General features: G+C 35.5%; 1 protein-coding gene across 2 annotated transcripts in view; it reads left to right on the top strand.

Moving 5' to 3' along the window:
- Positions 1-5,064: 5,064 nt before the first annotated feature.
- The window catches only part of LOC115452504 (kinesin-like protein unc-104), a 46,300-nt gene continuing 24,044 nt past the window's right edge, over positions 5,065-27,320 (top strand). Inside the window, exons 1-12 of one of the 2 annotated variants that reach the window (XM_037437130.1) lie at positions 5,065-5,457; positions 7,633-7,801; positions 17,523-17,605; positions 20,680-20,758; positions 22,282-22,442; positions 22,838-23,022; positions 23,697-23,808; positions 24,019-24,162; positions 24,546-24,548; positions 24,912-25,075; positions 26,353-26,492; positions 26,837-26,881. In XM_037437130.1, coding sequence (XP_037293027.1) covers positions 7,702-7,801; positions 17,523-17,605; positions 20,680-20,758; positions 22,282-22,442; positions 22,838-23,022; positions 23,697-23,808; positions 24,019-24,162; positions 24,546-24,548; positions 24,912-25,075; positions 26,353-26,492; positions 26,837-26,881 — 1,216 coding nt within the window. In that variant the 5' untranslated portion in view covers positions 5,065-5,457; positions 7,633-7,701. The remainder of the gene's footprint in view (positions 5,458-7,632; positions 7,802-17,522; positions 17,606-20,679; positions 20,759-22,281; positions 22,443-22,837; positions 23,023-23,696; positions 23,809-24,018; positions 24,163-24,545; positions 24,549-24,911; positions 25,076-26,352; positions 26,493-26,836; positions 26,882-27,320) is intronic. The other variant, XM_037437131.1, reaches the window with a different exon arrangement.

Raw genomic sequence — 27,320 nt, 5'->3', positions numbered from 1 at the left:
TTTGGAGTTGCATCAGTTTGCAATACGTGTGCGGAGTTTATGTCAAACCGTGGCAGAGTTTCTATCATTATTCTTTTGTTCAACATGAAAACAAAGGCTAAGTTGCGAAATGCATCCCACTTTCATAGCAATCATATTCTACAACGGAAAAATAATAGTTCTCAGGGACATTGTTGATGATAAATGAATGTGTCCTTTGACATATAAAGCTGAAGGTTATATAAGGATAGCAGATCTAAACTGGGATTATTGCTAAGAAGGTTTTCATTTAAGATTATATCTATTACGACTTTATTTTGCAAGAGCCCTAAAATTGTATTACTTGAAGAGATCCTGAACTGTAATTATAATGTTTTCTCCTCTTTTATTTGTAATCCACATTACGAGTGTTTGGTAAAAGTAATCTGTTTTCCCAAGTGAGAAGGCTTAGTTACGTAAACTAGGAAATTGTCTTGATCGTTATGTTTACGCTTGTCTTATTTGAGTATAGAGCTCTTTTAAGGAGGCGTTCAGTAAGTCTCACTAACACTGGATGAGAACCATCGCGTGCTCCATAGAGATCAATGCGAGATTTACAATGAAACCTTGTATTAACCTCATTCGCTTAAACATTACGTCTCGATTTCTTTGTGCTGTTCTCGTGTGCGGGAATTATTTGACTTAACCTCTATTTCGTGCATCGAGTTTTTTGTGATATTTATTTATTTATCAATTAAGTATAACAAAAGCTTACAGTGGAAATACACCAAAACGCTTGAGAAAAAATAAACAGGCAAAATAAAGAAAACATAAACCAATGGACCAACCAAAATATAAACCAATAGACTATGTTTTCGAATATTCAAAAAGTTATATAGGTAATAATATACTTCGCTTGCTAATCTTTAAATTACCTTTACTTTTGTGATGTTTAATTCAAACAGTTGGTAAGTTCTGTTGTTGTATGCTGTATCAGCCCAAAATATCCCAATGCTGGGCAAATGCCTCCCCAAGATTCTATGAATCACGATCCTGCGCAGCGCCGATCCTCTACATTAACAAATGTTTGTTCGATTTGAACCGTATACTGTGAAATGATGCCGATTATTAAATCAAACATTTATAGCGTTAGGTATTTTCTAATTATAACATCTTCGTTTGTATACAATTAAATATCAAAAAGAACAAGTTAGTCGCTCTATGACAGGCGCCATTGCCCATAAAGAAAAGGCCCAAAATATTGAAGTTACAAACCTCTACATTTCTCTAAACTGTTTCATCATGAGACATCAGATATTGAGTCTTTAACTACAACGCCTATATCTTACAAACGATAAACAAAAAAGATTGCTCTTTACTGCTTAACGAAACGAATACGTACAGAATTTCCCAGGGTCGTCTGGTATGCGCCGAAGGACATCGCTGGTTTAGGTCGATATGTCCAATACTCGCTTGAATTATACTATACTTCCAAATGGCGATATTGGTGCGCTTGACTGGTGAAACCAACCGGTTCACTTCCCTCCCAGTGGTGGTAGCGTTAGCGCGATTTTCCCTGCGAAGTAAAAAAAAGGACAGCATTACCACCTAGATCAACTCGCATACAAAAGATCTACCACCCGCTGAAATTTAAATTGCTATTGGCTTTATACTAAGTAACCAAAACGTAGTAAATGAGACGGACACATAATAAGTCTCGAATCAGAGTGAACTCTCTAATCCATTAGAACGACATGAAAAGCCATTTTGCTTGTTACACTTGTGCCTTGACATTGAAACGGAGAGTATAATCATATTATTTGAATATGAGGCCGGCTAAGACATGTAGTCTTCTTACTACTAGTGTGTGGAAAATTTATAAATGGTGTTTTTTGCCCGATTGCTCATATAAAAATAATTATTATATTTCGTTGATTAATAAAAAAAATTACACTGACTAACTGAATACGCAAGGGTAATAGTTCGCATTGCATATACCCGAAGACTCCCGTCATAAAATTTCGCAGACGAGGCCTCGGATCCCGAGCATGCGTCAAAAAAACTTGCCCCTAAAAATGTTACGGAAGAGAAACCTCATCGTGCACACGCTTGTGTTACTAAGTCGCTTAAAACACTTCATTTCAATCTAGAAGAATCTCTTCCCCGACTATTCATGAAAAATAATGCGTAATTGACTTCAAACATTTAAAAACCAGTACCAAATCCAATAATAGAATTTAAAAAGCCCAACCGCAATAAATGGGGACCCACACGGGAGCCTCGGGTATTTCATAAAGTTCTTTTATTGCCCAGTTATGTTGTAATGCTGGCTGGTACGGCAATATGCCTAATACGGCGTCGGTAACGCCACCCCAATCGATGGCCAATCGTTTTTATTGACGTCCATAGAAAATTCAATATAAGTGCCCGAAATGTTGATGGAGATAGGAACTGTTTTCCTTGTGGGCCGATTGATATCGGTTTATTTAATTGGGAAATATTATAAGGATGTTATAGTTGTTATAGTTTATTCAGGAAGGATTTCGTTTCGTCCATTTCCGAGGAAAATGGTAATTGGGTAATTGTTTTCTCCGAAAGCGTTTTAGTTTTCTGGTTTCTAAATAGATGTCAATGTTAAACTTTTTGGAGCGGTTAATAAATTCTATTAATATTTTGAACCCTTATTCATTAAGATTAACGACCCGTAACGCGTGGGCGTGGTAAAATGCTCTTTTATGTTAGAAAATTACTCGTCAATGAAAGTAATACAGTTTATAGTCTTTTAATCAAGACTAGTAGTCGTCCAGAATTAAATGTTACAAATTTAACACGTATACAAATTTTATAAGGTGCAAGGAATATATAAACTTCATAAACTTATGCCAAATCTTACACTCCTCCGTGTGTGCAATGTACTTAAAATGGGGTTCAAAGTTTTTTTCAAAGGGTAATATATGGATTAATTGTAATAATTTTGTACTAATAGGTGCATAATCGTGTAAGTATCCATAATCATTTTCGGATTTAATGTGCACCAAAGAAACTAATGGAAACCAGTATGGTGACGTTGGTACTTTTAATAATGAAGAACTCCAACGTCTGTCGGTTTCTGTTTATCCGACTTTTAAAGAGGCCTTTAAAATTATAATCGGTTTCGGGACATTTTGTCGGAATATACGTTATGGTTGATTCTTAATACTAACAATATTATAAATGCGAATGATTATCAAGTGTTTTGGTTATGTATGTTAGAAATACTTTTTTTTTAACCTGACTATACGTTTGTTAGTCTAACAAGGGTCGGCTTAGACAAACACACCGGACTTTTGGGTAAACGTTTTAGGCGTTCGTAACCCTTAGAAATACTCAGAAATTGCTGAGTAATGATCTAGAAATATGCTAAAAAATTATGTAGATTTAAGTGTGGCAAATGGACAGAGTGGGAGAGAATGTGCATGGCATTAAGTCCGTCTGTATACCATGTTTACAAAGTGTAAAATAAATAAAAGGACAGAGTACTGAGTCTTCAATTCTTGAGTCGGACTCATACTTGGCCGGTTTTTCCTGATCTCCAGAATCGATAGTATATCGATTGCGTCATCCAAAGGCTGGCTATAAGTGCGTGGTTTGTCTAGTCCTTTGACCTATCTGCTCTGACAGCTTGATTGGTGGCGTCTGGAGCCTTTTGAAATATTGATTCGAATGCCTTTCAAGCTACTATACAAGTCTGTATTGAAATGGTAAGTATTTGAGAGTTGTGTAGGTTATTTCTTATGACGAAGAGTTTTTTGGGTAGTTGATACTAGTAATTTTGTCGCCTTTGTTTATTTAGTGTATTGACTAAGGTATGATAACTTTATCATTCAAAGGTCAAATATAAATTTTGATCTGTTTGAATTATTTTGCATGCTGCAAGACACATTGAAAGGGCTTGAGTTTGAAGCAGTCAAGTCTAATTAAGGGCACGTAAGTTATATAAGTTTGTCGTTTTTTTGCTATCGGTGCCTCGTCAGGTTTGTAGTTTATATTGTTACTAAATTCGTTCGGCGGATAATAATGTACATATTTATCGACGTTCTTTTTAAGCTTTATTGCTGCGAGCCTGCTAATCGATATCGGTTGATTTCCATAACGTTGCATTTTTGATTTCTTGTTGAAAATGAAAAACATTTTCCAAGTTGATCAGGGCCGCTGAAAGCGAACCGCACGTGCCCGGAATGATTTGAAATTCCATCACAGATTCATTTTCTTCGCGCTCCTGTTTGCATTTTAAATGAGTTACCCAATATTCTGTAACTGCATTATTAGTTACATTTTACAACTAACACACGTCTTCGTAATTCATATCGCCCTAAACAAATTGCTTTATACGCGCTGCTAGGGAGGCAGCGCGGCTGTGTCGCTGAAAACCTAATACAATTACAACCTGAACGTGATTACACGCCGCCGCCGCTCCGGCAAGGGGAATGACGTCACAAAGAATATTTACTTTGCATGCGGTAATTAGGCCCAACTCAAGTTTGCATTAGAGGCTAAGGGAGCCATCGCGGCATCGGCCAGTCAGAGTGGTCAGGTAGTGTGTGGATTTTGTTATTTGCGGTGTGGATGCGCGGAGGCGGCGCCGCGCATCGAGGAGTTAGATCGAAGGCACGGGTGGGCTCGGCGCATGCCCGGGCGCGGCGCCCCGGCGCGCACCGCCGCCGCCGACGGGCCGCAGTCGCGCCGCGCTCGCCTCCCGACGCGCCATGTCGGCCGACGCTGCGACCTGACCGAGCACTTAGCTCTTGGAAAAAACAAATCTAAAACGCGTTATATCGTCCACGTTTGGTCGCAACCACACGAGTATCGGGTAAGTCCGTAGCGGTATTTCGCGTCTCACCGCGCCTGTCGGCTGCAGTGCCCAAGGTTAAAGGCTTCCGATGAGCTTTTCCCGGATACCGATCTGCGATCTCTGAAGCGGGGGGCCGCGCAAGGGGGTGGGGGTGCACGGAGGCGGGTTTGTCATAGAGGGCGCTAGTGTCCGCGGTGAGTCATCTCTGCGACACGACTTTTCATGGCCGCCCCTTCGATCTCGCACATTCCCGTAGGTAGTCGGAGGTTTTGGAGGATGTAAATTGCAGCGGTTACGTAAGTGCGTGGGGAGTGCAGCACGGCGGCGCCGGGCCGACGGCTCGCCGCACTGACGGGCCCCAGTGCCGAGCATCCGATACTTTCGATGCGCCGTGCGCGCACTCGACCGTAGCCAGCTACAACACGCGAACACAGTTTTCAGGAAAACATTCACCATTTTGTACGCGCGCCTCGTGGAAGCAACTGTGAATTTTGTGCTCTCGGATACACCATGAGTCATTCGGTTTTTGTGCATCCTCCATGCCGTGCTAGTCTCGGATGTTTTTGTGTGGTATTGATTGTGAAGTGAATGCGATATATTGTAAAAAGTATTGTTCAGTGCTTTGTAACTTACATAACACTAAATCAGTCGGCTCAAATTACTGTGACGTAGGTATTTCTTAATGATTTTCTAATTCGGTGGTGTGTTTAATACTTTGTTACGTGATTGGATGCAATGTGTTTTTAATTATGAAATATTTTATGAAAACTAAATCCGAATTGTCTTTATAATACGATTTAAATTTTTAATTTAGTGTTAAACTAAAACCCAAACAGGATTTCCAAACTATGTGCAATTATAACAACGATCTATTAACAATAAAAGTATCCGATATAATTATTAAGTTTAATAGTTTAAAATTTTATTCCATGTCAAATAATAGCTGTACCTTATACAAAAAAATCAAAGTTTATCTTTATCGAGAAATCTTTATTTTCTAGATTACAGAGTTATAAAATTAAAAAGGTTTAACCTCAATAACAGTTAATAAAAAACAAAGTGGTTGTAGATGAATCAGCTGTGAGCGGCGCAGGCGCGGCAGGCATGCGCATGAGCTCTCTACTTAATTGAACCAAAATCAGAAGCAAAATGTACTGTAACACTTCGAGAGGTCTAATGTGGTTCTTCACTAGATTACTTAGAAATTAAATCAATTCGCATTCTTTTATAGCTGTTCAGTCTCTGTAAACTTAAATATTTATTTGGATGCGGTGTTAGTTTAGTAGAGTTAATTATAGTGAGTTATTAAAAAAATAAGTGTGAGTACATTTTAGCGATAATTAACATTGGTTATCTTTTCTTTATTATTAATAAATATGAACTTGGCAGTTGAGATGGAGAGATTTGAAAGCAAAAGGTCTGCTGTTATTATGTGTTTAATTTGATGAGTGATGTATACGCATATAAGGTCCTAATTCCGGCGTATTGTAAATTGTGTCTTATTGCAAATATTGATTCTTTCTTACTTATCGAATCTCCTAGAACATTGCTCTAGAAACTACCCATATCACACTTGTCAAATATTTTACCGAAAATACAATCTATTTATTACATAATCAGTAAAATTGCGGTACTATTTAGTTAATGATGTCACAAACTACTTTCGCTCTACATTTACAATATGCGGCATAAACGAGATCTAAACTAGCTTACTCAGCACAATTCGAAGCAGTTCCTATAAAATTACCGTTCATTCCGACTTATCGTTCCGTCAATCGTTTCAGACGTCGCGTCACGGAAACATTCCAGTAATTTCAGCATTTGGATAATTGTTATTGCCTGTGAAAACGTCTTGAGTGTACCATTCAACTTCTGTTCTGGCCACGCGACACCCTCATTACGGGTCTTCATTTCCTTTCAAGGAATATTGCTTTTCATTTTCCCCATTGACATTTGCAAAGATTGTAGTGTGCACTTGTGTTAGTGGCTTTGAGACGGGTTTTGTTAAGTCTACTTCGTAATTAACATCGGCGAAGTTTGCGTTGGTAATTTTGGTTTTTGTTTTTTGAGTCATTTTCAACCGTTGCATAGTTTTGAATTTTTCTGAATGGGATTGTGGTAATAAAATTAAATTAATTGAATTATTTTTGCTGTTCCTAAAAACAATAAAATGTTCATTATCATTCATTAAAACAATTTATAACGCTGTTTTTAAATATCGTAAATTTTGATTAACATCAACTCTTTGTTGTCTGATATCTTAGTTCCGGTTGAAAGCAACTGTTATGTTAGAGTTAAGTAACGAAATGGTCGACTATCTTACAATATTGTTTGTTTTTATGTTAGTTTTTACTTAGATCCGACGAGGCCTTGAAACACGGTCGCAATCCTGCGTTTATTCATGTTTTGCTCGAATCGTTTGTGAGTTTCGTGACTCAGCTTATTATCTAACTGTACTCCGCGGTGCATTGTTCTTTGTCTTCGTATTTTAAGGTGGTTTTGTTAACAATAGTAGGTTTTTTTCGATGAAGCGATTTATGTTGATATTGGTTTACAATTTTGAAATGATAATCGCTGTTTATAAAAACGTTTGGCTTCTGTAAACTAATTTTAGTGTGCTACATCTATATAAATTAATATTATTCGCGTATAACTGTTAACATTAGTATCCAGGCCGTCCTTTGTATATAATCAATTATCGTTTTAATGTTTGATGCAGAACAGTCGAATTTCGAGTTATGAAAAACAATAAACCTATGCTGGCCCGGGACAATTATCACAAATTGCTCATTATGTAACTGGAAAACTTTAGAACATTCCTAAAGTTTGGTTCTCTGTTGCAGGTATAAAACCGGACTCGTACCGATGTTCTAGTGGATTCAAGTGACGAGTGCAGCCGAACCACAGCCGCCATGTCGTCGGTCAAGGTGGCGGTGAGGGTGCGCCCCTTCAACTCCAGGGAGATAGCGAGAGAATGCAAATGCATCATCGAAATGTCTGGAAATACCACAGGTAAGCGTCTATTTGATTAATAAATAGTGCCAGGGAAAGTCGTAATTGCCAGGGCAAAAAGAAAACATGCCAGAGATGCAAACCAGAGAACGTAATCTGTATTGGTCAATTGCACCTTCTTAATATTAATATTCAATACGACTTTTAAAGGGTTGTATACGTATTACGTTCAGATGCTGATGACCCTGATTATGGTGCTGATGGTCTCTGATACAGAAACGGGTTTAGGTTTAGTTTTATAAAATTGGGAATATCTCAACATCAATTGTTAGGGTATTAAGGATTATTTTATCCTAGCAGAAGTTTACTATGACACTGCCGTTGATGTAAAATGCAGTCCAAAATTATAATATTGATTCTTATGTATTGATCCAGAAATGGATCTGGATTTACGACGTTATCACCCATTAATAAGAGTGTTTTTAGTACGCACTAACGTTAGCGGTTGAAGGTATCCAGAAATATCTACGTTTCTTATACTTGAGCGACCTCGGCGGCCCTTTTACATTAGCCTCAGTTACTTTACGGCGCTCGCCCAGTTAATGAAGATTGACTTTTACAAGCCAGTAAAAAGCTTTCGCTCTGCGTGTTATTGCGTTTATATTGTGGTATGTGGAACTTAGGAGGGTTGTACGACGGTATTAGGGTAATGTATTACCTTGGTAAAGGTCAAGAAATGTATAAAACACATCACGCATTTATCCCCTGCGTTTGCAGAGGCGCAACCAGCGCACCCACTTTTCGCCAAGTGTGTTCCGTCCCATGATGTGATAGGGGGCGAGCTATATCGGGCAGAAATCCAGACTCCGCGCTGATACTGAGTAGAAAAAAATAAGAAATGTATACATTATTACGAATATAGAAGAGATATCTATAAACTACAGAAATAAATAAATTAAGTATAATAATCATTGACGTACAGTTTAACAAAGAATTAATTTATTTATTGTTATTTATGTCAAAATTAAAAGGATAAATAGAGAAAAATATCTTTTTCCTTCACAAACAATTACTCAATACAACAAGCTCACAGCAATATTGTTATTGTTGTACCGCGTCATACCTGAACGAATTTAATGAAACTACGGTGCTTCAAAGTAAACAATATTATTCTGAAGAAATATTTCTATAAGCGTATTTAAATTTAGACCTAAACGATCAAAAATAAATACTATTTAATTCGGATCATAAAGGCTAAATTAGGACAGAAATATACGATTAAATTAACTCTTCAGTATTACTAGTTAATGTCGGTTAAAATTATAATTGTAATAATTTATTAAATAAATAAATAAAATGCTTTATTCATCACGTAGGCGAACATAGTTGCACTTATGAGAAGTCAAGGTACATGAGAATATTTAATTATTACTTAATTAAATTAGCTTATATAAACAAAGACAATTTATATTGAAAATAAAATAAATGAAAAATATACTTAGTAAACAAAGAAGCCAGCTCAGGCTGTCAAGGAAGAAGAAATAAAATGATGTATATATGTATTTTTAAATAAGCAATAAGGGAGAAACGCGTCGCAATCCTCACCGGTGAGGACAATAAAAGCCCTAACCTAGCTAACCTACTAGCCTTTCACTACTACTTCACTAATAATTAAAATTATTTATGGTGTTAAGGGCCTGTTTCATAACTTCTGAGAAAATGCTTTCTTGTTACATAAACGTATAAGCCGACCAAATATAAAAGTCACACTCCCACAGTCTATGTTCCCAAATAAATGGTAATAAAATGGGTACTATTTACACTAGCTTTTCAATAAAATAAATAAATAAAATAAAATGCTTTATTAACCACGTACGCAATCATTGTTGCACTTACGATAAATGATAAATGAATGTACATGAGAATATTTAATTATTACTTAAATAAAGTCGCTTATATAACTAAAGACATTTTATATTGGACATAAACTTAATGAAAGACTAAGAAACAAAAAAGCCAGCTCGGGCTGGCATTAATACAATAACAGTGAAATAAAATTCACTCGAAACTTGTGGTGTGTGTCGCAACAGGCCCTTAATATCTTTATTATAATGGATAATCCATACCTTTCAGTAAATAAATAAATTATCAAACAGAATCAATCTACTGCGTTGTATTTAGGGGCTTGTAAGGTCGGCATAGAAGACGTACAAGTGAACGTCAAAGAAATCAATCGGCCCGTAACCTGGCTCGATGCCATTCAACTCTATGTTTGGCAATAAACGTGGACCGTTAATGCCAATCGCTGGCAACTGGCAACACTGAAACCAATTATGGGAAGTAAAAAATTCTAATCGGTTATATTGAGATGTTTTTTTTTATAAAATTCATGTTTTGCTCTACTTTAATAGTCTCATAAAGGTAGGTAAAATAATGTATATTCGAGGCAAAGGACTTTCTCACGTACATTGCATAGCCAATGAAAAATAATGAGTAAGGTCGGCATGATCAACTGAAGTCATTGTTTTAGGTAGTAGGTACTCTTCTGAAGAGGTCTAGTTGTCAAGATTATGTGTTTTAAAATAGCGTATTATATAATTCACTTTGTAACTGAGTAACGTTATATTTAATTTATTTTCATGATTACATTTCTGTTGATAACTGAATGAACAAATTCCATTTACAAACTTTCGGGGTTGTTGTTTTTGAATGTTACCTTTGAGGGTTAATTTATGAACTGTTTGTTAATTTACTATCTTTTTCATAAAGGTATGCAAGTTGTCTGGTTTGTAATATAATTTTATTTATGTAGTAATAAGAATCAAAATTAAAATGTATTTTACAGAATTATTTTTTAATATAAACTAGTTTATGTATTATATTTTCACAACAAAATATATAAAAATCTGATTAGTTTTAAAATACTTATTCATTAAAGTATTAATTAATCATTGTTCTACAATTATAATTATTTAAAGTGTGTAACATTCTGTTTTGTTACGAAGTTAAGAAATTGTGTGTGTTTGTTGTTAAGTTTAATTACTAAATTATGTATGTAATGCAAATGCAAATTATGTATGATATGAGAATGGTAAATTACTTAAAATAAAATTGATTTTGACCCCAAGATAAAAGAAAGATATTTCAAGGACTTCAACTGAAATATTACTTTAAAACTCTTAATTACATAATGAATCACGGCATTGTATCAGTTTATATACATTTTCAAAGGACACTTAATATTTAATGAATAAAAAAGCTATTATTTCATTTGAAAAGAGAATAACCCGTAGCAATTAACTTCGCGAAGCAAGCGTCTCATTAAACGCAGCCTAGATCATAGCCGTGGTGACGTTTAAAAGCAATTACTCTGAAATAAGATTTCCAGGGCGCTGCGATAAATCTCGCCGAATCTGGGTCCACGGCCCGGGGTCAACGGAACCTTTTCACGAGCGATTGAAAGGCGAAAAGTCCATGTGTGGACCAATTAAGAATTTACTGTTGACCACCTGCCTTAATGAGTTCGTTCGTTAGTGGCAACTGCGCATGCGCTGTGTGTAATTTTCTAGAAAAGTTGCAAAGGATAACATCTCTAAGCAATTAGGGCGTGCAAATTGTGTTAAGTTGTGTTCCTTTTTTAATTTATGTGGGGTTTAAAGGTATGTGATTAGTGGGTTAAATATATTATAAGTCGCAAGGATTTAAATTCGTTTTAATGTTGTTTAAAAATATACCCCTTATTCATAGACGTTTTTTATCTAAGGGCGGAGCATTGCTGTTATAACAAGTCAACAACAAGAAACAGACTTGTTATCACAGCTTTATTCCGTCCTTAGATAAAAAACGTCTATCAATAAGGGGGATAAAATGTAAACGTTTTTTTTTGTTTTTACTACATTTTGAACATTGCTGCAAATAAACATTACAATTCCTCATAGTTACAAAGGTTTATACTTCGGACCACTAATCATGTGTGGTTTCCATGATGATTTCTTATGTTAACGCGAACGTTCGACATCGAAATAAAACTATTTTCTCGATTTTATCGCGACGTTCGAAGACTGATTCCACCCCGTGACCATGAAGGCTGCAGACTTCGAAACGTCGGGAGAAAATCTTAACATAAAAAAACCACAATAAACTCCGAAAAATTGTTTTATTTTCATGCGTGGTTTGTATAAGTAATGTTGTTCATAGGTGACTGGCCAAAACTTTTGGTGTTGTCCACCGAGATTCGCTATGTTAAGTTGGCTCCTGAATAATATACTGGTACGATTTTATTCCAACAATACTCGCCTATCATTCATGTCCTAATATTAACTACACACTAACAGTGTGACTACAACTTAGTTCGCTCATGAATCATTGACAAAGTACAGCAAGTTCAGTGTTGCCTGTGATAGGCGGCGCTGCGGCGTCAGCCTCGTGACGTCAGCGCTCGTCAGCCCACGGCTGCCATGGCGTTTATAGACGTCGTAAAAGCTCACCCTGCGATGACGTATCAAGTTTTAGTTGAATTAAATTCAATCCGAGATAATAAATTCAGTATTGATTTTTCGTTTTCAACCTAACGATTACTCGTTGATTCATTACTATTCAAACATGCATCATGTCTTTGTGATAGCTTTTCTTTCAAATACTGTTAAGTTTTAGATTCGTCTTTTTTCATTGCCCTCTGACTGCCTTTCTTTATTGTAACGAAAGGTAACTAAATCTTTTATATTTCCATCTTGGAAGCCGCAATGAAAATCTGCGAACTCAACGCAGTTAAAGTTCCGAATTCACCCTTCGTTCGGGATCGCGTTTGGATGGCCCATAAACCCCATTATGGCCTATAAACCTTGTCCGTGGGCCCTACGGCGGTCGTAAATTCGCCGCAGCTCGCTTCCCGACTCCTAATGATTCGCGTTGTTAAATTTTATTTAGTTCTCTATTGAATTGTATTTAATATTGTAAACAGGGTTGTTATGTTTTTGTAGGTTTCATTGATTTGTTTTTGATGTTCCTTTGCCACTTTTATTGTGATGTTTTTCAATTATGACACACCGATACCTACATAATAATTTTTTGATCGTGTATATAATTATTTTGTATTTAAGCTAACGGTGTCTCTTTGTTTTTTTATTGAATATTCAAAAATTTACTGTCCCAATTTATTTTTATATAATAAATAATTAGGTCATCTCGCCATCGTTTTGGCATAATATCAAAATATATATATACCTTTGCAAATATATCTATAAATATATAGTAGCATCCGTATATAATATTATCAAAATTTAATTTAGAAAACCATTACAATATACATTTTTTAAAAATCTTTCGCATTTTATTTCCATTAAAATCCATCACACTCGACGCGAAAGCTCTTTAAAACCCTTGTGCGGTGAAGCAAATTCCTCGTGTATAGTTCGAAATGTGCCGTCGTTAAAATTGTATCACGAATGTTTCTCTTCACTATCAGCGCTTTCGGTCGACATTTTATTAAAATTTCTGGCCTTAAATAGCAATAATTTCACGATTTTGTCAAGCGGCAGTAAACACATTGTTAGTATGGTTAAAAGATGTGCTACTATTCGCCTTGTAGGCCACAAGAAGTAATGTGTCAACACTAGATTATCAGCGTCTCGTTTTGTGAGCAATTTAGCGTTGAAATAAAAAAAAAAACAATCACCTATCAAGATGCTGCGATCAATATAATGGTAATAAACTATTGTGTGGGAATGTGTTTGCGTTCAATGGATTGTATAAAATAATTATATATTTGTATATGATTGTATTTTTAACAATGAATGTTGATGCACAGAGTGGTAACTCGGGGAAATGATTTTTTTTACACACGAGTTCCTAATAATATATTGTGCACTACTAAAGTTTTGCTTATGGGAAATCTTTTGACTAATATTTACCTATATAAAATTATTCTAAGCTGCAAAAGATGAATATAATTTAATAAAGTTATTCATCGATTGATATAATTTTTTTAACGATCGAGTTATCATCATCATTATCATCAAATCACGTCAAATTACATTTGACGTACAGCAGATTTGAGATTTTTGGTTCCACAAATCAATCAATTAACCACTTCGTTTCGGAGGCAATTACATATCTTCTAGAAAATACTTCATACTCAGATAGTAAATCCGATCGATCCACCACACGTTTTCAGAGCATTATATCCAAAAGATTTTTGCAGGCCAGTAACAATAAAGCAACATCCTATTTATTTCTTAACATGTTTTACATTTTATATTTAATATTAAAACTGTAAAAAATAGCATATCTTAATTTATTTATAACTTAGTTGAAACGTTAGCGCGCAGTGGGGCACGCGATCCGCTCTTGTGTGTTCAATATTTGCTCGACAAGCATTTAGGTTGAATATTGATCAAGGCTTCATTGAACGCAGTGTGTTTTAAAACGTAGGTCAATATAACTTTTGACCTGTTCATGCTGGAGGGCGTTAGAGAATGAGTTGTACAAAACTTTTATGGGTTCGTTGAATGTTATTGTTTTACGATTGTTCGTATTTACTGTAATAATTTCAGCCCTGTATTATATATTGTTCCACTGCTGGGTACGGGCCTCCTCTACTACTCAGAGGGATTATTTTAGTCTACCACGCTGACCTAATGCGGATTGGTAGACTTCCCATACCCCGTGCCGGCCTCCTCTACTACTGAGAGGGATTAGGCCTTAGACCTTCACGGGCACGCTGGCCTAATGCGGATTGGTAGACTTCAGACACTCTCAATTTTCCTATAGAGAACTTCTCAGGTATGCAGTTTCATCACAATGTTTTTCTTCACCGTTAAAGCAAGCTATAATTCACAAAGAATACACACATACTTTTAGAAAAGTCAGAGATGTGTGCCTTTGGGTTTTGAACCTCGGCAGCCCATTCCTCGCCCAACTAGGCTATAGTATTTACTGATTAAAGTATAATTCATTCAGCGAGATTCGATGTACTGAATGTCTTATAACGCTATGCATAAGCTGCAGAAGTTTCATTCTTAAATAAGATAAGATTTTAATCAGATAAAAATAAAATATCAAATCACCAATCATTTTGATGTAATTTGTAAACCTTCAACCAATCTCTTGGAAAACCCAATAAAATCAATATCAAGAGAAGTCAATCGACCTTTCTAAGGGCCTGTCCAATCGCGTAGTTTATAAGCCCAGTATAAAACCGAAGTGACGTAATAACCGCGCCGTCGCGTCGGTTTGTTCTATCGAATTTTCCGCCCCATCACCTTCCAATCACGGCGCTCTCGATCGACGTGAATCAACTACGTCATTGTTTAGTTCATTCGTTTTTATGAAAAATTCTTTTTTAAAATTTTGATATAACTTGTTTCGTTAGAAAAAAAATGTTATTTAAATTTTATATCAACATATAAGATTCGTTGTTTCGTTCGTATAAAAATAACTTTGTTCAATATGGGTTTAAATTTTATATCAACAGATTAGTTGAGTAAAGAAATATTTGACAAAAAGAACGAAATTGTCGTTCATTTCTTTAAAAATCAATCTTAGTAACATTAGGCGACCTAGTCTTTTATTCCATGTGTACAAAAGAATTCATCTCAGCAAACAACAATATTTCCAATTCACTACCAACTGAAACGCCTAGACCTAGAAAATGCTGGACTAGAGCTTTCAACATGTACACACGCCATTGTCTAGAAACCACAATACGGCTTTGTTCCCCGACCTTGAGACGGCAACACGTTTGCCGATTTCCGGTAACGTTTCCTACGTTTGCAAAACAAGATGGCGGTCGTGTTACGGCTTTGTGGTCTGTGCCTACTGCGTTGTCTACAGGAATGGTTGCAGAAATGTTTTGGCGTAGGCTTTTCAATTTTGCATAGTTTTAGATTTTATTATTTGCTTCATCAAATTGGTAAACACTAAGTTCCTTTTCGAAATCATTGTTCTCCCCCGAGTAACGCTAATAAAGATCCAAACGTTTAAAAAGTATATTATTACCAACGTTTAAAATAATAATAAAAAAAAATCCATTAGTTTTGTTTTTAGAACCTGAAGTAAAAGAATCCGAATTAAGGATAAGAAGTACTCTTATCTTATACCAGACAATTCAAACAAGTTTAAAACATGTTATAAATCCTGACCTTAAGTTTTTAAATTCCATATTCAAACAGAGGATGCCTGTTCTTTTCCTCCGACATAATTCCCAGTATAAAGCTGCATTACCACGTCGTACAAGATGCAGCGAGTAATAAAATAAAGGCGCGGAACACGGACACAAATTTACTTGTACTGTGACTTTACGCGTTTCCTACGACGTTTTATAGCATTCTTTTATTATTCCACTTTTTACTTCGCTCGGAGGCTGTCGGCTGAGGGAAGTATGTTTTAGTATATTTGAAATATTAAGGTTACTAAAAACACTTGAAAATGGCAATTAAAGTGGTTGCGAATTAATTACCTAATGAAAAAAATACTATACCCTATTTTGAGGTGAATAAAATACATATTTTTTGTAGACATATTAGATAACATTTATAACATTTCTTCTGGATTGTCTCTCTCGAAATAAGATGATTTTACGAGAATTTTGATGTTATCAAGATCTCCAAGCCCAGAGAGCAGTAGAAGAGCAATTTAAAATAAAATAGTTTACGAGAGGGCTTTAAGTTTTTTTACAACTTTATCAAAATAATAATTGAAGTTATAAAGAAGTCTGTAATAACCAGTGAGGTGCCATATTCTAGAAATAAATTCAAAGTTTTTCTAGATAAAGTTTAATTTTATTTGCTTCGCATTCAACAGTCATTTACTTCGTTTCTTTACACGCTTCTTAGAAGTCACGACCTTATCGTAGTGCAAAGTTTAAATAACTTAGTTCATACTTTGTATATTTAAAATTCATGTTTTATGATTTTTAGATTATTAAAAGATGTCCAAAAGGGAATCGCATCATTCATTCAATTAATTCGAAAAGTAAATTTGAATGTGCGGATGAAATTGTAAGTTTTTGATATGATCTGACAATACTAAGAAAGACAAGAAATGAAAACTACCAAATACATCTTAATAAATTACACATTAATGAAATGATAAACTACTATGTTTGGTTATTTGTGTTGAATATAAACATAATGATAAAAATAGTACAATATTCATAGAATATCCATGTTTTTTTAACTCGCATAATCTGTAAGCTTAAAAGTCTTTTAGTTTACACGAGCGACCGTGCCGCCCCGATTGGCGCCGCGTCGACGTCGCCTCGGTCGATACGTCGCGACGGCTTGATACGATGTCGCCCGCAGTTCGCACGCCCTTTATGGCAATATTCGAGCGAGATTATCATCTCAGAATGCGGAGACAAAGCTCGTAAAACAAATGAGTTTTACTATGTCTTTGACTGGGCAAATGTTTTAATCTGATGGGATGTTTGGCATGTAGGGGGTCTTTGATGAAATTGCGCTCCGTACGCAGTTTACTGGAAACAAAGGCGTTTATAATCAGAGATCATAGGCAAGATGCCTTACTACAATCTGACGCTAACGTTGTGTGTGAGAATTAATATCTTAGCGATAGCCTTATCGATAGGATTCCTATACATTCCTGCTGTTTCATGTTAGCGTTAACGATTGTAAAAAGGCATTTTAGCTACATGCCCCGGTTTCATAATTACGTATTAACAGCCACTAACAAAACACTTCGCAGACAATCTTCGTCAATATAGAACATAAATCTGATTTCCTATGTCTTCCCATTGTATATTGACTAATGTTTTATTTTGTTACAGTAATAACAAACCCAAAAGCGCCGCCGGGCAGCAAGGAAGGAGCGAAAAGCTTCAACTTCGACTTCTCGTACTGGTCGCACAACGTGAGTACAACAATCAATAGTGTCACGTTATTTTTAGTTGGACTTCAATACAAAGTAAAACGTGACGTTATAAAGGCTCCACAACTTTCCTCGCGGAAGCCGTTTAATGTTCTAAGAGTTTGTAATAAATTTTTCAACTTCCAAACGATTTTGTTGTTTTTGTAATTTCGTTTATTATGGCTTCAGTTTTCTTACTGTTAGCTATAATTATAGGATATATTTTTTGTGGTTTCATAAATTCTGTTTATAAGGTAATATTGTTTTATTCTTTTTGCTCTTGGCAGTGCAATGAGGATGGATATATGTTGAGATCCGAGACGTGTTGATGGTTTTAGGCTCTTTATTAGACTGCACTCATAATACTAATTTAATACTATACATTACATGGATTATGTACTAAGTACACACACTAAAGCAGTTAATTGACGTATTGTTGGGTATTTACTTAAAAGAAACAATATAATTAAAAAACAAATACGACGTACTGAGTACTTAACCTCCTTTGAAGTCCATTATACAATTTCATATTATGTACTCGATATGCATTAAATTTCTAACTAAAACATGAACTATTGCAATAGATGAAAATCAAACATTGAGAACTGTATTTATTCTCGCCCGCAATCCCATCGGATCTCGGAGTCAATACTTGGTCGTCTCCGCAGGATTCCCATTTCCTTGTGTCAATAGGACGAGATAGGACCATAATGGGACTGCACCCTCTGTTGGTATTACATTAAGAATGGGGCAGCAATGTGGGTGGGTTATTGATGGGCCTAGCTCGGTATGTAGGAATTGAAATTAAAGTAGTTAATGGTAAATAATGATACGGTGAAGCGGCGGTTTTCTTTTTAATATTTATTAGGGAAGATTTCTAATATAGCCTAAAGATCTTGAAATGGATATGGAATCAGTTTGTTAAATAAATGTTTGAAATATTCTTAAGCCTCTCCATATATAAAAAAAACGTGGAGCTATAAAGTTTAGGGTTTTAAAAAAAGAATATTTTCCGTATACGTTAGTCGCCATTAGTCACTTTTGACGTGAAACAATTCTGCCATTAAAAATCCATTACGCCGTAAAATAAAGTTGTCGTTTGAAATAAACATCAGAATATAATCTCCATTAACGTCTTTACAATATCCTGCTGTTAGCATTAGGTTAATAAAACGCTAAACGATGGATGATAATGGATGAGTGATGGACGATAACAAGATTTCGCGCCGATCCGTTGTTTTGGATGGCGGCCATATTGGATTTACCGCGAAGCTATTATCGGATTGCTTCTTTATTAGTTGTATGGAATGTCTATGGTTTCCTTTGCGTTATGTAATATAATTGGCATTATTATAAATGTACATCATATTTAATATATAACGTGTTCTCTAGAAAATACATTCAAAGTTCTCGTCTCAGAAGTTTTCAATAAATTATATAAAACTAGCGACCCGCCCCGACCTCGCACGGGTGCAATGCTGATACTAAATACACTACAGAAAAACTGTGAACGTTGTATTTAAAAACATAGCGGCCCGCTCTGGCTTCGCACGGGTATAACATAACAAAATAACAGTATATCTCCACTATTTAATGAATGTTATTATTATACATATAAACCTTCCTCTTGAATCACTCTATCTATTAAAATAAACCGCATCAAAATCCGTTGCGTAGTTTTAAAGATTTAAGCATACATAGGGACAGAGAAAGCGACTTTGTTTTATACTATGTATGTAGTGATATTAAAATCACACCTCATCGATACGTATTGTGATAATTTTAATGTGTATAGAAGTATTATTACGGCTATTATTCTAGTATACTCTATACTTGTAAAGACAGACAACATCGTCGGACCGCAATTTACAAACAACCTATCTGTAATTAATTTTCAACATGTGAACACTACGGCCGAATGTTGCGGTTTCCTTCAATACAATAGCAAAAATCGTTGCGCTTTATTGAATGTCATGTAATATTTATGTTTAAATTAGTATCGATTATATCACTAAATAGATTAATATATTTAATATTTCTCTTGCCATCTAATACATAGATCCCTCATTAAATTACTTATTTGCTCGATAGTCGACATACATAAATAAAAAATGAATGTTCTGAAAATAAAGAAATTTATTTACACAAATATTTTTAAAAGCACTTCGCTAAACCTTGGATGCTTGCTCTGTTTAACCTGATTTACTTGGAAAGTTAGTTTTTTAAAATTCCTTTGACTACTCTTAAATTTTTAGACGAATATTAAAAACTTTGCAGACAGTCCAATTTCTCTAAGGATTTTTACAAAAAAGTTACCAAATTGCGCTCCTGGAATATTATTAAAAAATCTTTTGGGTGATTTTAATTAAAGTCTGTGGTTTTGCTTATTTGCAAATGGATCTGATGACTCATAATTTATTCAGATTTGTGCAAATGTATACGGTGCTCGTCGTCTCGCCGGTCGGATGGAACTGATGTTGCAAATTCAATATTTTGCATGCGTCATCTGTTCAAGATCTGAAACGTTAATTAAAATTTGACTACAAAATCAGACCCTTTTTGTCTACAGAATTAGGAGCGTTGAATAAAGCTAATTTATTATATTACTGTAGTAAGTTGCTGATCATAATAATAAGATCCTTTCAAGGGTGGCGTTTCTGCCAAAAGTCCGGTGTGTTTGTATAAGCCGGCCCTTGCCAGGCTAACAAACATAGGGTCATGTTAAAATATACTATTTAGTATTTGCGTAAGTTACTTAATTTATGAGTTTAATTGATATTAATGTTTTTAATTAATGCACTCTTCATGATTAGTTTGTTAAGTTTAATCATCATCATCATCAACCGCAGGATGTCCACTGCTGAAAATGGGCCTCCCCTAAAGATTTCCAGATGGACCTATTAGAAGCGGCCCGCATCCAGATACCTCCTGCGATTTTTATGAGGTCATCCATCCACCTCGTGGGTGGACGTCCGACGCTGTGCTTGCCAGTTAATTTTATTATATTTAACAAATTGCAAGTAATGTACAACATACTTTAATTATAATTGCGTTAACGGTATTGTATGTTGTTGCAGCCAAGTGATCCCCAATTCTCATCTCAAGTCATGGTGTACAAGGATATCGGCGAAGAGATGTTACAACACGCTTTTGATGGTAATTAGCAATTATATTTATGAACTTATATTTACTGGTAGGTTTCTCATATGTGAAAGTCCGTCTGGGTAGCTACCACCGCAATTTTTATTTCTGCCGCCAAACAGCAGTGTGTAGTCTATCTTGTGTACCGGTTTGAAGGACATTGCAGCCAGTGTATCTACTGGACATAATGAGACTTAACATCTCACGTCTCAGGATGGCGAGCGCAGTGGAATACCAAACAATATTTTGTAATTCAAGGTGTTGAATGGTGTTTCTACTGTTTATGGGCCGTCGAATTGCTTACCATCAGGCAAAGGGCAAGGTCGTCACCTCATTAAGAAATAAAGTTACGATGTATCAACATTTAACTAAAATTCTTTACTTTTAAAGATATTAATAGAGCGGATACTAAATATTATGGTTAGTAGATACTCTCCCACTTTAATGAGTTAACATTTTAACTATCTAAGAAAAAGCGAAGTAATTGAATGAAGGCCAGAAAGCTAAACACAAATTATAACGCAATATGAAAGTATATAGAATTCCGAGAATGCAACGAGAATTTAATAAATAAAACCAAATATAAGATATGTTATGATTACACATAATAAGATTCGGGGAGAATCCAAGTCAAAAAAAGATTGCAAAATATTTTTCGAAAGATTCAATGATGATTAAAACAGAAAAACTGTAATTTTTAATAACTTAGCTCTAAGATTAAACCTAGTGGGAATTTATTATCGCAAATTTATTTAAATCAAAGTTTTCATAAGTAAAAAAAACACGACACCTGTCTAATGCATTGTTGACTTGTTGTAAACTAAACATCTCATGGGCATAGTAAATCTAAAGTTTAGTTTACTTGGGCCCAGACGGGGCATTGACCTCCAAAGAGGGTAGTCTAGAAGTCTTAGTTAAGATAAAGTTCAAAAGCGTACTTTTGGGATTTGAAACATCTTGAACTAAGTTATGTTAAGCAATAATAATATTGAACATAAGTTAGCATTATTTAATTTTCAATGATATATCTAATTGAAATTTTTAGCGATTAGGATTAAAGCTACTTACTAAAATGTAAACGAATTTAATATCTAGAGAAAATTGGTTTTCAGAGGTTTTGAATTCATTAATCACTTCTGAAATTGGAAAACTAAATTCTCACGTTGTAATTTTTTTGGATTCCAACTGTCTCTGAAAAATTTGTCTCTATATACCTAGGTGGTGGTAATAATATGATGATGAAGACTTGATGAGGAAAATTAATAAGGATTAACTCTTCATAACTTTGTACATAGATAAATAATATAAAAATAAAATAAAATAGCCTTTATTAACCGAGCAAATTACAAAGATGTTTTCAATAAAGAAACTAAGCTATAGAAATAAATTTGCAATTATAGTTAATAATGCAACATGTAAGTAACTTCGTGAATCATATAGTGTCACGTAGCTCAGTTTGCCTGATGGCTAAGGCTTACTCCAACTCTACATAAATAATGGTCCTTCCTATATTTTATGACCGTGTATTCTGCTTTCAGGCTACAATATATGCATATTCGCTTACGGACAGACCGGAGCGGGTAAATCGTACACAATGATGGGACGCGGCGAGGACGGCCAAGAGGGCATCATCCCGCAGATCTGCAAAGATCTCTTCAGACGCATCCGACAGACTACCACCGATGATTTGAAATACTCGGTAATGATTGATCGTATTTTGCCAGAGATGTGAAATTTTCGTATACAATTATTTTATATAAAAATAAGTATGGGAATCAATCAGTAACATCATAGTTTAATATATTTTCTTTTGTCGTAGTACTAGAAATATTATTTTTACCAAAAAAATTACCCTTCATAATGTATATATAGGTAATAACTTCCACGCTTTTGTGTCGGGTTTAAAAGAAAAGTGAGATGAGTTTATTTATTTTTACACTAAAGAAGACGCAAAACAGAATACTTCTAAGAAAAAATACATTTCAAAATTATACTAAACTAGTCTTTACCAGTATTTCAGTTTTATAGTTCATTAAAGTTGTTTTCCTTTGAGATCCTAGCGTTTCAGTTTTTATTTATTACATCAATTACCAGGTGGAAGTATCGTACATGGAGATATACTGCGAACGCGTACGCGATCTACTGAACCCTAAGAATAAGGGCAACTTGCGTGTGCGCGAGCACCCCGCACTCGGACCTTACGTAGAGGACCTCAGCAAGCTGGCGGTCACCTCTTACCAGGACATATACGACCTCATCGACGAGGGAAACAAGGCTAGGTATGTAATTTTTTGTCGGGGTCGAAGGACCAAATGTCCAGTTAAATCCGCTCAAAGTACAAGGGCAGTATCTAAACGATCGAACGGGCAATCCAAACGATTATGGTAAACTTAACTTATAAGTAATGCTTGCCCTAACCTAATTAATTATTTTTCTTTTATTATTATACACATAAAAAAAAATTGCATGTCAATAAATTTGACGAAAGTTTATTGATCAGAAATGACTAGTTAAGATTCTATACTGTACCAACCTTTTTTGCAAATAAAGGATTTACTATTTACTATTTAATGATCATCTAAGCGGACATATATGATTTCATCGCCGAGAGAAACAGCCAGAAATGAGGTATATTTTAATCCAGTTCGAAGGACCAAAACTTGGTCTGAAGGTGTTCGTGAATATCCCGCGGTTTGCAGGCCCTGAGTAATCTGGAGACATTAATAATACCAATAGGTCTAGGTATCTTTATTCTGATTCTGTTTCGGAGGACCACATGCAGTTATTACTTACTGTTTAATAAAGCAAAGAGCAGGTTTAAAAATATAATGCTGTATCGATATATAAAATGATCGAGATCAATAGAAATATGAATCTAAAGGTTAAACAAGAGCGTTCATTTTAAAAGTCTGCAGTGGTGCTGAGTATGAAACTAATCAACGCGCTCTTCTAGGACTGTCGCGGCGACAAACATGAACGAGACGTCTTCCCGTTCGCACGCCGTCTTCACAATATTCTTCACGCAGCAGCGACACGATCAGACCACCAATCTGATGTCAGAAAAGGTATTTTTTCTAAATAGAGAATAAGAAGTATGTACATAGCTGACAGCCAAATAAGAAGAAAGTTCTGTAATTTAAAACAAACGAACATTTTGCCTTCGCCAAGAAAATAATTACAATCAAATTACATGGCAAATATTTGGTTTTAAAATTAAATATGACTTCATTTTTGGTTCTTCATTTGCGGTTTTTAAGTCATTATTTTTGTCGTAGGTGTCCAAAATTTCGCTGGTGGACTTGGCTGGGTCGGAGCGCGCTGACTCCACCGGCGCTAAAGGCACTCGACTCAAAGAGGGCGCCAACATCAACAAATCCTTGACTACCCTCGGAAAAGTCATTTCAGCTCTCGCCGAAATCGTAAGTATCGTCTCGAACCATTCGTATGTGGATGAATAGGGAATGAGCTAACGCCAGTTTGGTAGATTTTGTATTTCGATAAAATCGATTTTACTTCAATTCGATAAAGGTTAAAATTTTTTAACGAAACCGAATGTGAGAAATATGTAAATGAAACCTTATATTAATCAACGGAAGTGTTACAATTGTGTAAATCGAAGTCTAAGGCATGCTTCTACGAAATCTACCTGAATGTAAAAAGCGTATGATATTGTAGGCTACGTTGTATAGAATAGTTGTAGTCTGTGACTTATCCTTATGTATTATGATGTGAGTGGTCTGTAGATATTAACTCACGTTTTCCGTTGTCTTTGTTTGCACCTTTTTCTTTGGGATATGTTCAGTCGGTGAGTATCGAATGCGCATGTTATTATATAGATTATACTATCGTCATTTTAAGTTAATTTTTAATTTGATTAAGATCTTTCCTTTATGGAAGTTAATAATTGTGTAAGATTTAATGGCTCTCTTATTTAACGTTGAATAATCAATATATAAGCACTAATTGAATAACTACACAATAAGGCAATAATACTCTGGTCATTAATTAAACCGAGTATTTTCAATAAGTATAACATTTTAAATTATTTAACAACTTTAATACTTGAATTATAAACCACATTTTCCAATACCATTGCACTTGCACTATACATTGGCTTCAAATTCGATGTATCCAAATGGACCTAGTTCATACACAATCCACCCCTCAGGCGTCAAAGAGCAAGAAGTCCAAGAAAGCTGACTTCATCCCGTACCGCGACTCTGTGCTGACGTGGCTGCTGCGGGAGAACCTCGGAGGCAACTCCAAGACCGCCATGATCGCCGCCATATCGCCCGCTGACATCAACTTCGACGAGACGCTTAGCACGCTCAGGTATGTCTGAATTATTCTTAAGTCTATCCGACAAGGGATTAGCGAGTTGATAGATTTGAGTTATGAGCTAAATATAGGTATAGCTAAATAGCCCTTGAAACTGGTCAGAAGTACTGAAATAAAAAGGGCAGCAGTGTCAGTTCTATCGATATTTAACTCTATATTCATATAAATAAACGTATCCAAAATTAAAATGGAAATATCGGTAGATTAGTTGCCAAAAGAAAGGCAATTTAATTATAAAAAACTGGATTTAGTCAACTCAGACCTTTACCTCACAACGTCGATGAACATTATGTTTCTTTAAAATATCGATAAAATTTCGTGTGTTAAGATAAACAGTTTGCAAAATATCTATACAACTAGCTTTTGCCCGCGGCTCCGCCCGCGTTATAAAGTTTTTTGGGCTAAAGGTTTGCCGTTATAAAAGTCAAGCTGTATATTTTCCCGTGAGCCTATGTTCTTCCCAGGGTCTCAAAATGTCTCCATACCAAATTTCATCTTAATACGTTGGGTAGTTTTTGAGTTTAACACGTTCAGGCAGACAGATGCAGCGGGGGACTTTGTTTTATATTATATTTTTGTAGAACTTTTTAAGAAGAACAATCCTGTCGTACATCAATGTTGCATAACTTTAACCGTACGCAGCGCATGCAACGGAAGCTCTCAAAACTAATAAATTTTCCCCGTTTTTGCAACAGGTTTCATTACTGCTCCGCTCTTATTAGTCATTGCGTGATGATATATAACCTATAGCACTCCAGGAACAAAGAGCTATCCAACACAAAAATATTTTTTCAGTTCGAACCGATAGTTCCTGAAATTAGCCATTACTGCTCCGCCCCTATAGGTCATAGCGTGATGATATATTGCCTATAGCACTCCACAAACAAAGGACTATACAACACAAAGATTTTTTCAGTTCGAACGGGTAGTTCCTGAGATTAGCCATTGCTGCTCCGCGCCTATTAGGTATAGCGTGATGACATATAGCCTATAGCACTCCACAAACAAAGGGCTATTCAAAACAAAAAGATTTTTTCAGTTCGAACCAGTTGTTCCTGAGATAAGCCATTACTGCTTCGCTCCTATTGGGTATAGCGTGATGATATATAGCCTATAGCACTCCACGAACAAAGGGCTATCCAACACAAAAATAATTTTTCAGTTTGAACTGGTAGTTCCTGAGATTAGCGCGTTCAAACAAACAAACAAACCAACTCTTCAGCTTTATATAATGGTATAGATATATTAACATAGATATATGTCGATCGTAGATACGCCGATCGCGCCAAACAAATCGTCTGCAAGGCCGTGGTCAACGAAGATGCGAACGCGAAACTCATCCGCGAACTCAAAGAAGAAATATGCAAGCTTCGAGAGCTGCTCAAAGCGGAAGGCATCGAAGTGGAAGAAGGTAAGCGCGGTATATGCATGTAGATATTATGGAGCCTTGCCCGGGTGTCGATGGTCGATAAATCATTTTATCGATAAAAGCGATTAGGGATGATGTTGTGGTTCTAATGTTTACCATAAAAATATATCGATATTTTATCTATCGACCTAGCCACACCCAAGCTAGTCCTCCGTCATTCAATAAGTTGTTTAGTCGTCATGTGATCGGTTAGACTGTTTTGTGTGATTGTTTGCATAGTCGACAACCGCTAGAGATAAACGCCACAAAACTATCGATATTATTATATTTTGAAAAATATCGAATACTAAAATTAAACTTCTGTTTTCAAAACCCACACGTACTAGGACCAGACGGTAGAGTCATATATGAAAAGAAAGAACCGCCCACGAGTAAGTAAATAACATAAACGAGGCTTGCGCATCTGCATCTGTACACCCCACCTGTACGCTTGGCCTCCATTTTGAATTCGGGGTTGCCAGTGACGAAAAAAAAAAAACAAATGTTGGCAAAAATTGGAAATATTAACTGGCAGCCCAACACGTTATGGAAAAAGAATATGCAATTTATTTTGCACCCTTACCCGCAGCTTGTGGCGTTAGTCGGACATGATATAAACGAATTTATTATTACATCGCAATATGAATATGTATTGGAGTGGGTCATATCATAAATATATATACGCTTATGTTGGTGTTGGTACAACACATTCTTCATCGTCGATATCTATTAGTGTATTTATGTAGATACATTCGATGTGTGTATTATTGTATGTCAGCATTTTTTATCTTAAGAAACATAAATTATATATAAGGCTCAATTATGCTATCG

Source organism: Manduca sexta, chromosome 10 (genome assembly GCF_014839805.1).
Source record: "Manduca sexta isolate Smith_Timp_Sample1 chromosome 10, JHU_Msex_v1.0, whole genome shotgun sequence".
Classification (NCBI taxonomy): Eukaryota; Metazoa; Arthropoda; class Insecta; order Lepidoptera; family Sphingidae; genus Manduca; species Manduca sexta.
Note: the sequence above shows the minus strand (reverse complement) of the source record. Positions and strands in the feature narration are given on the sequence as shown.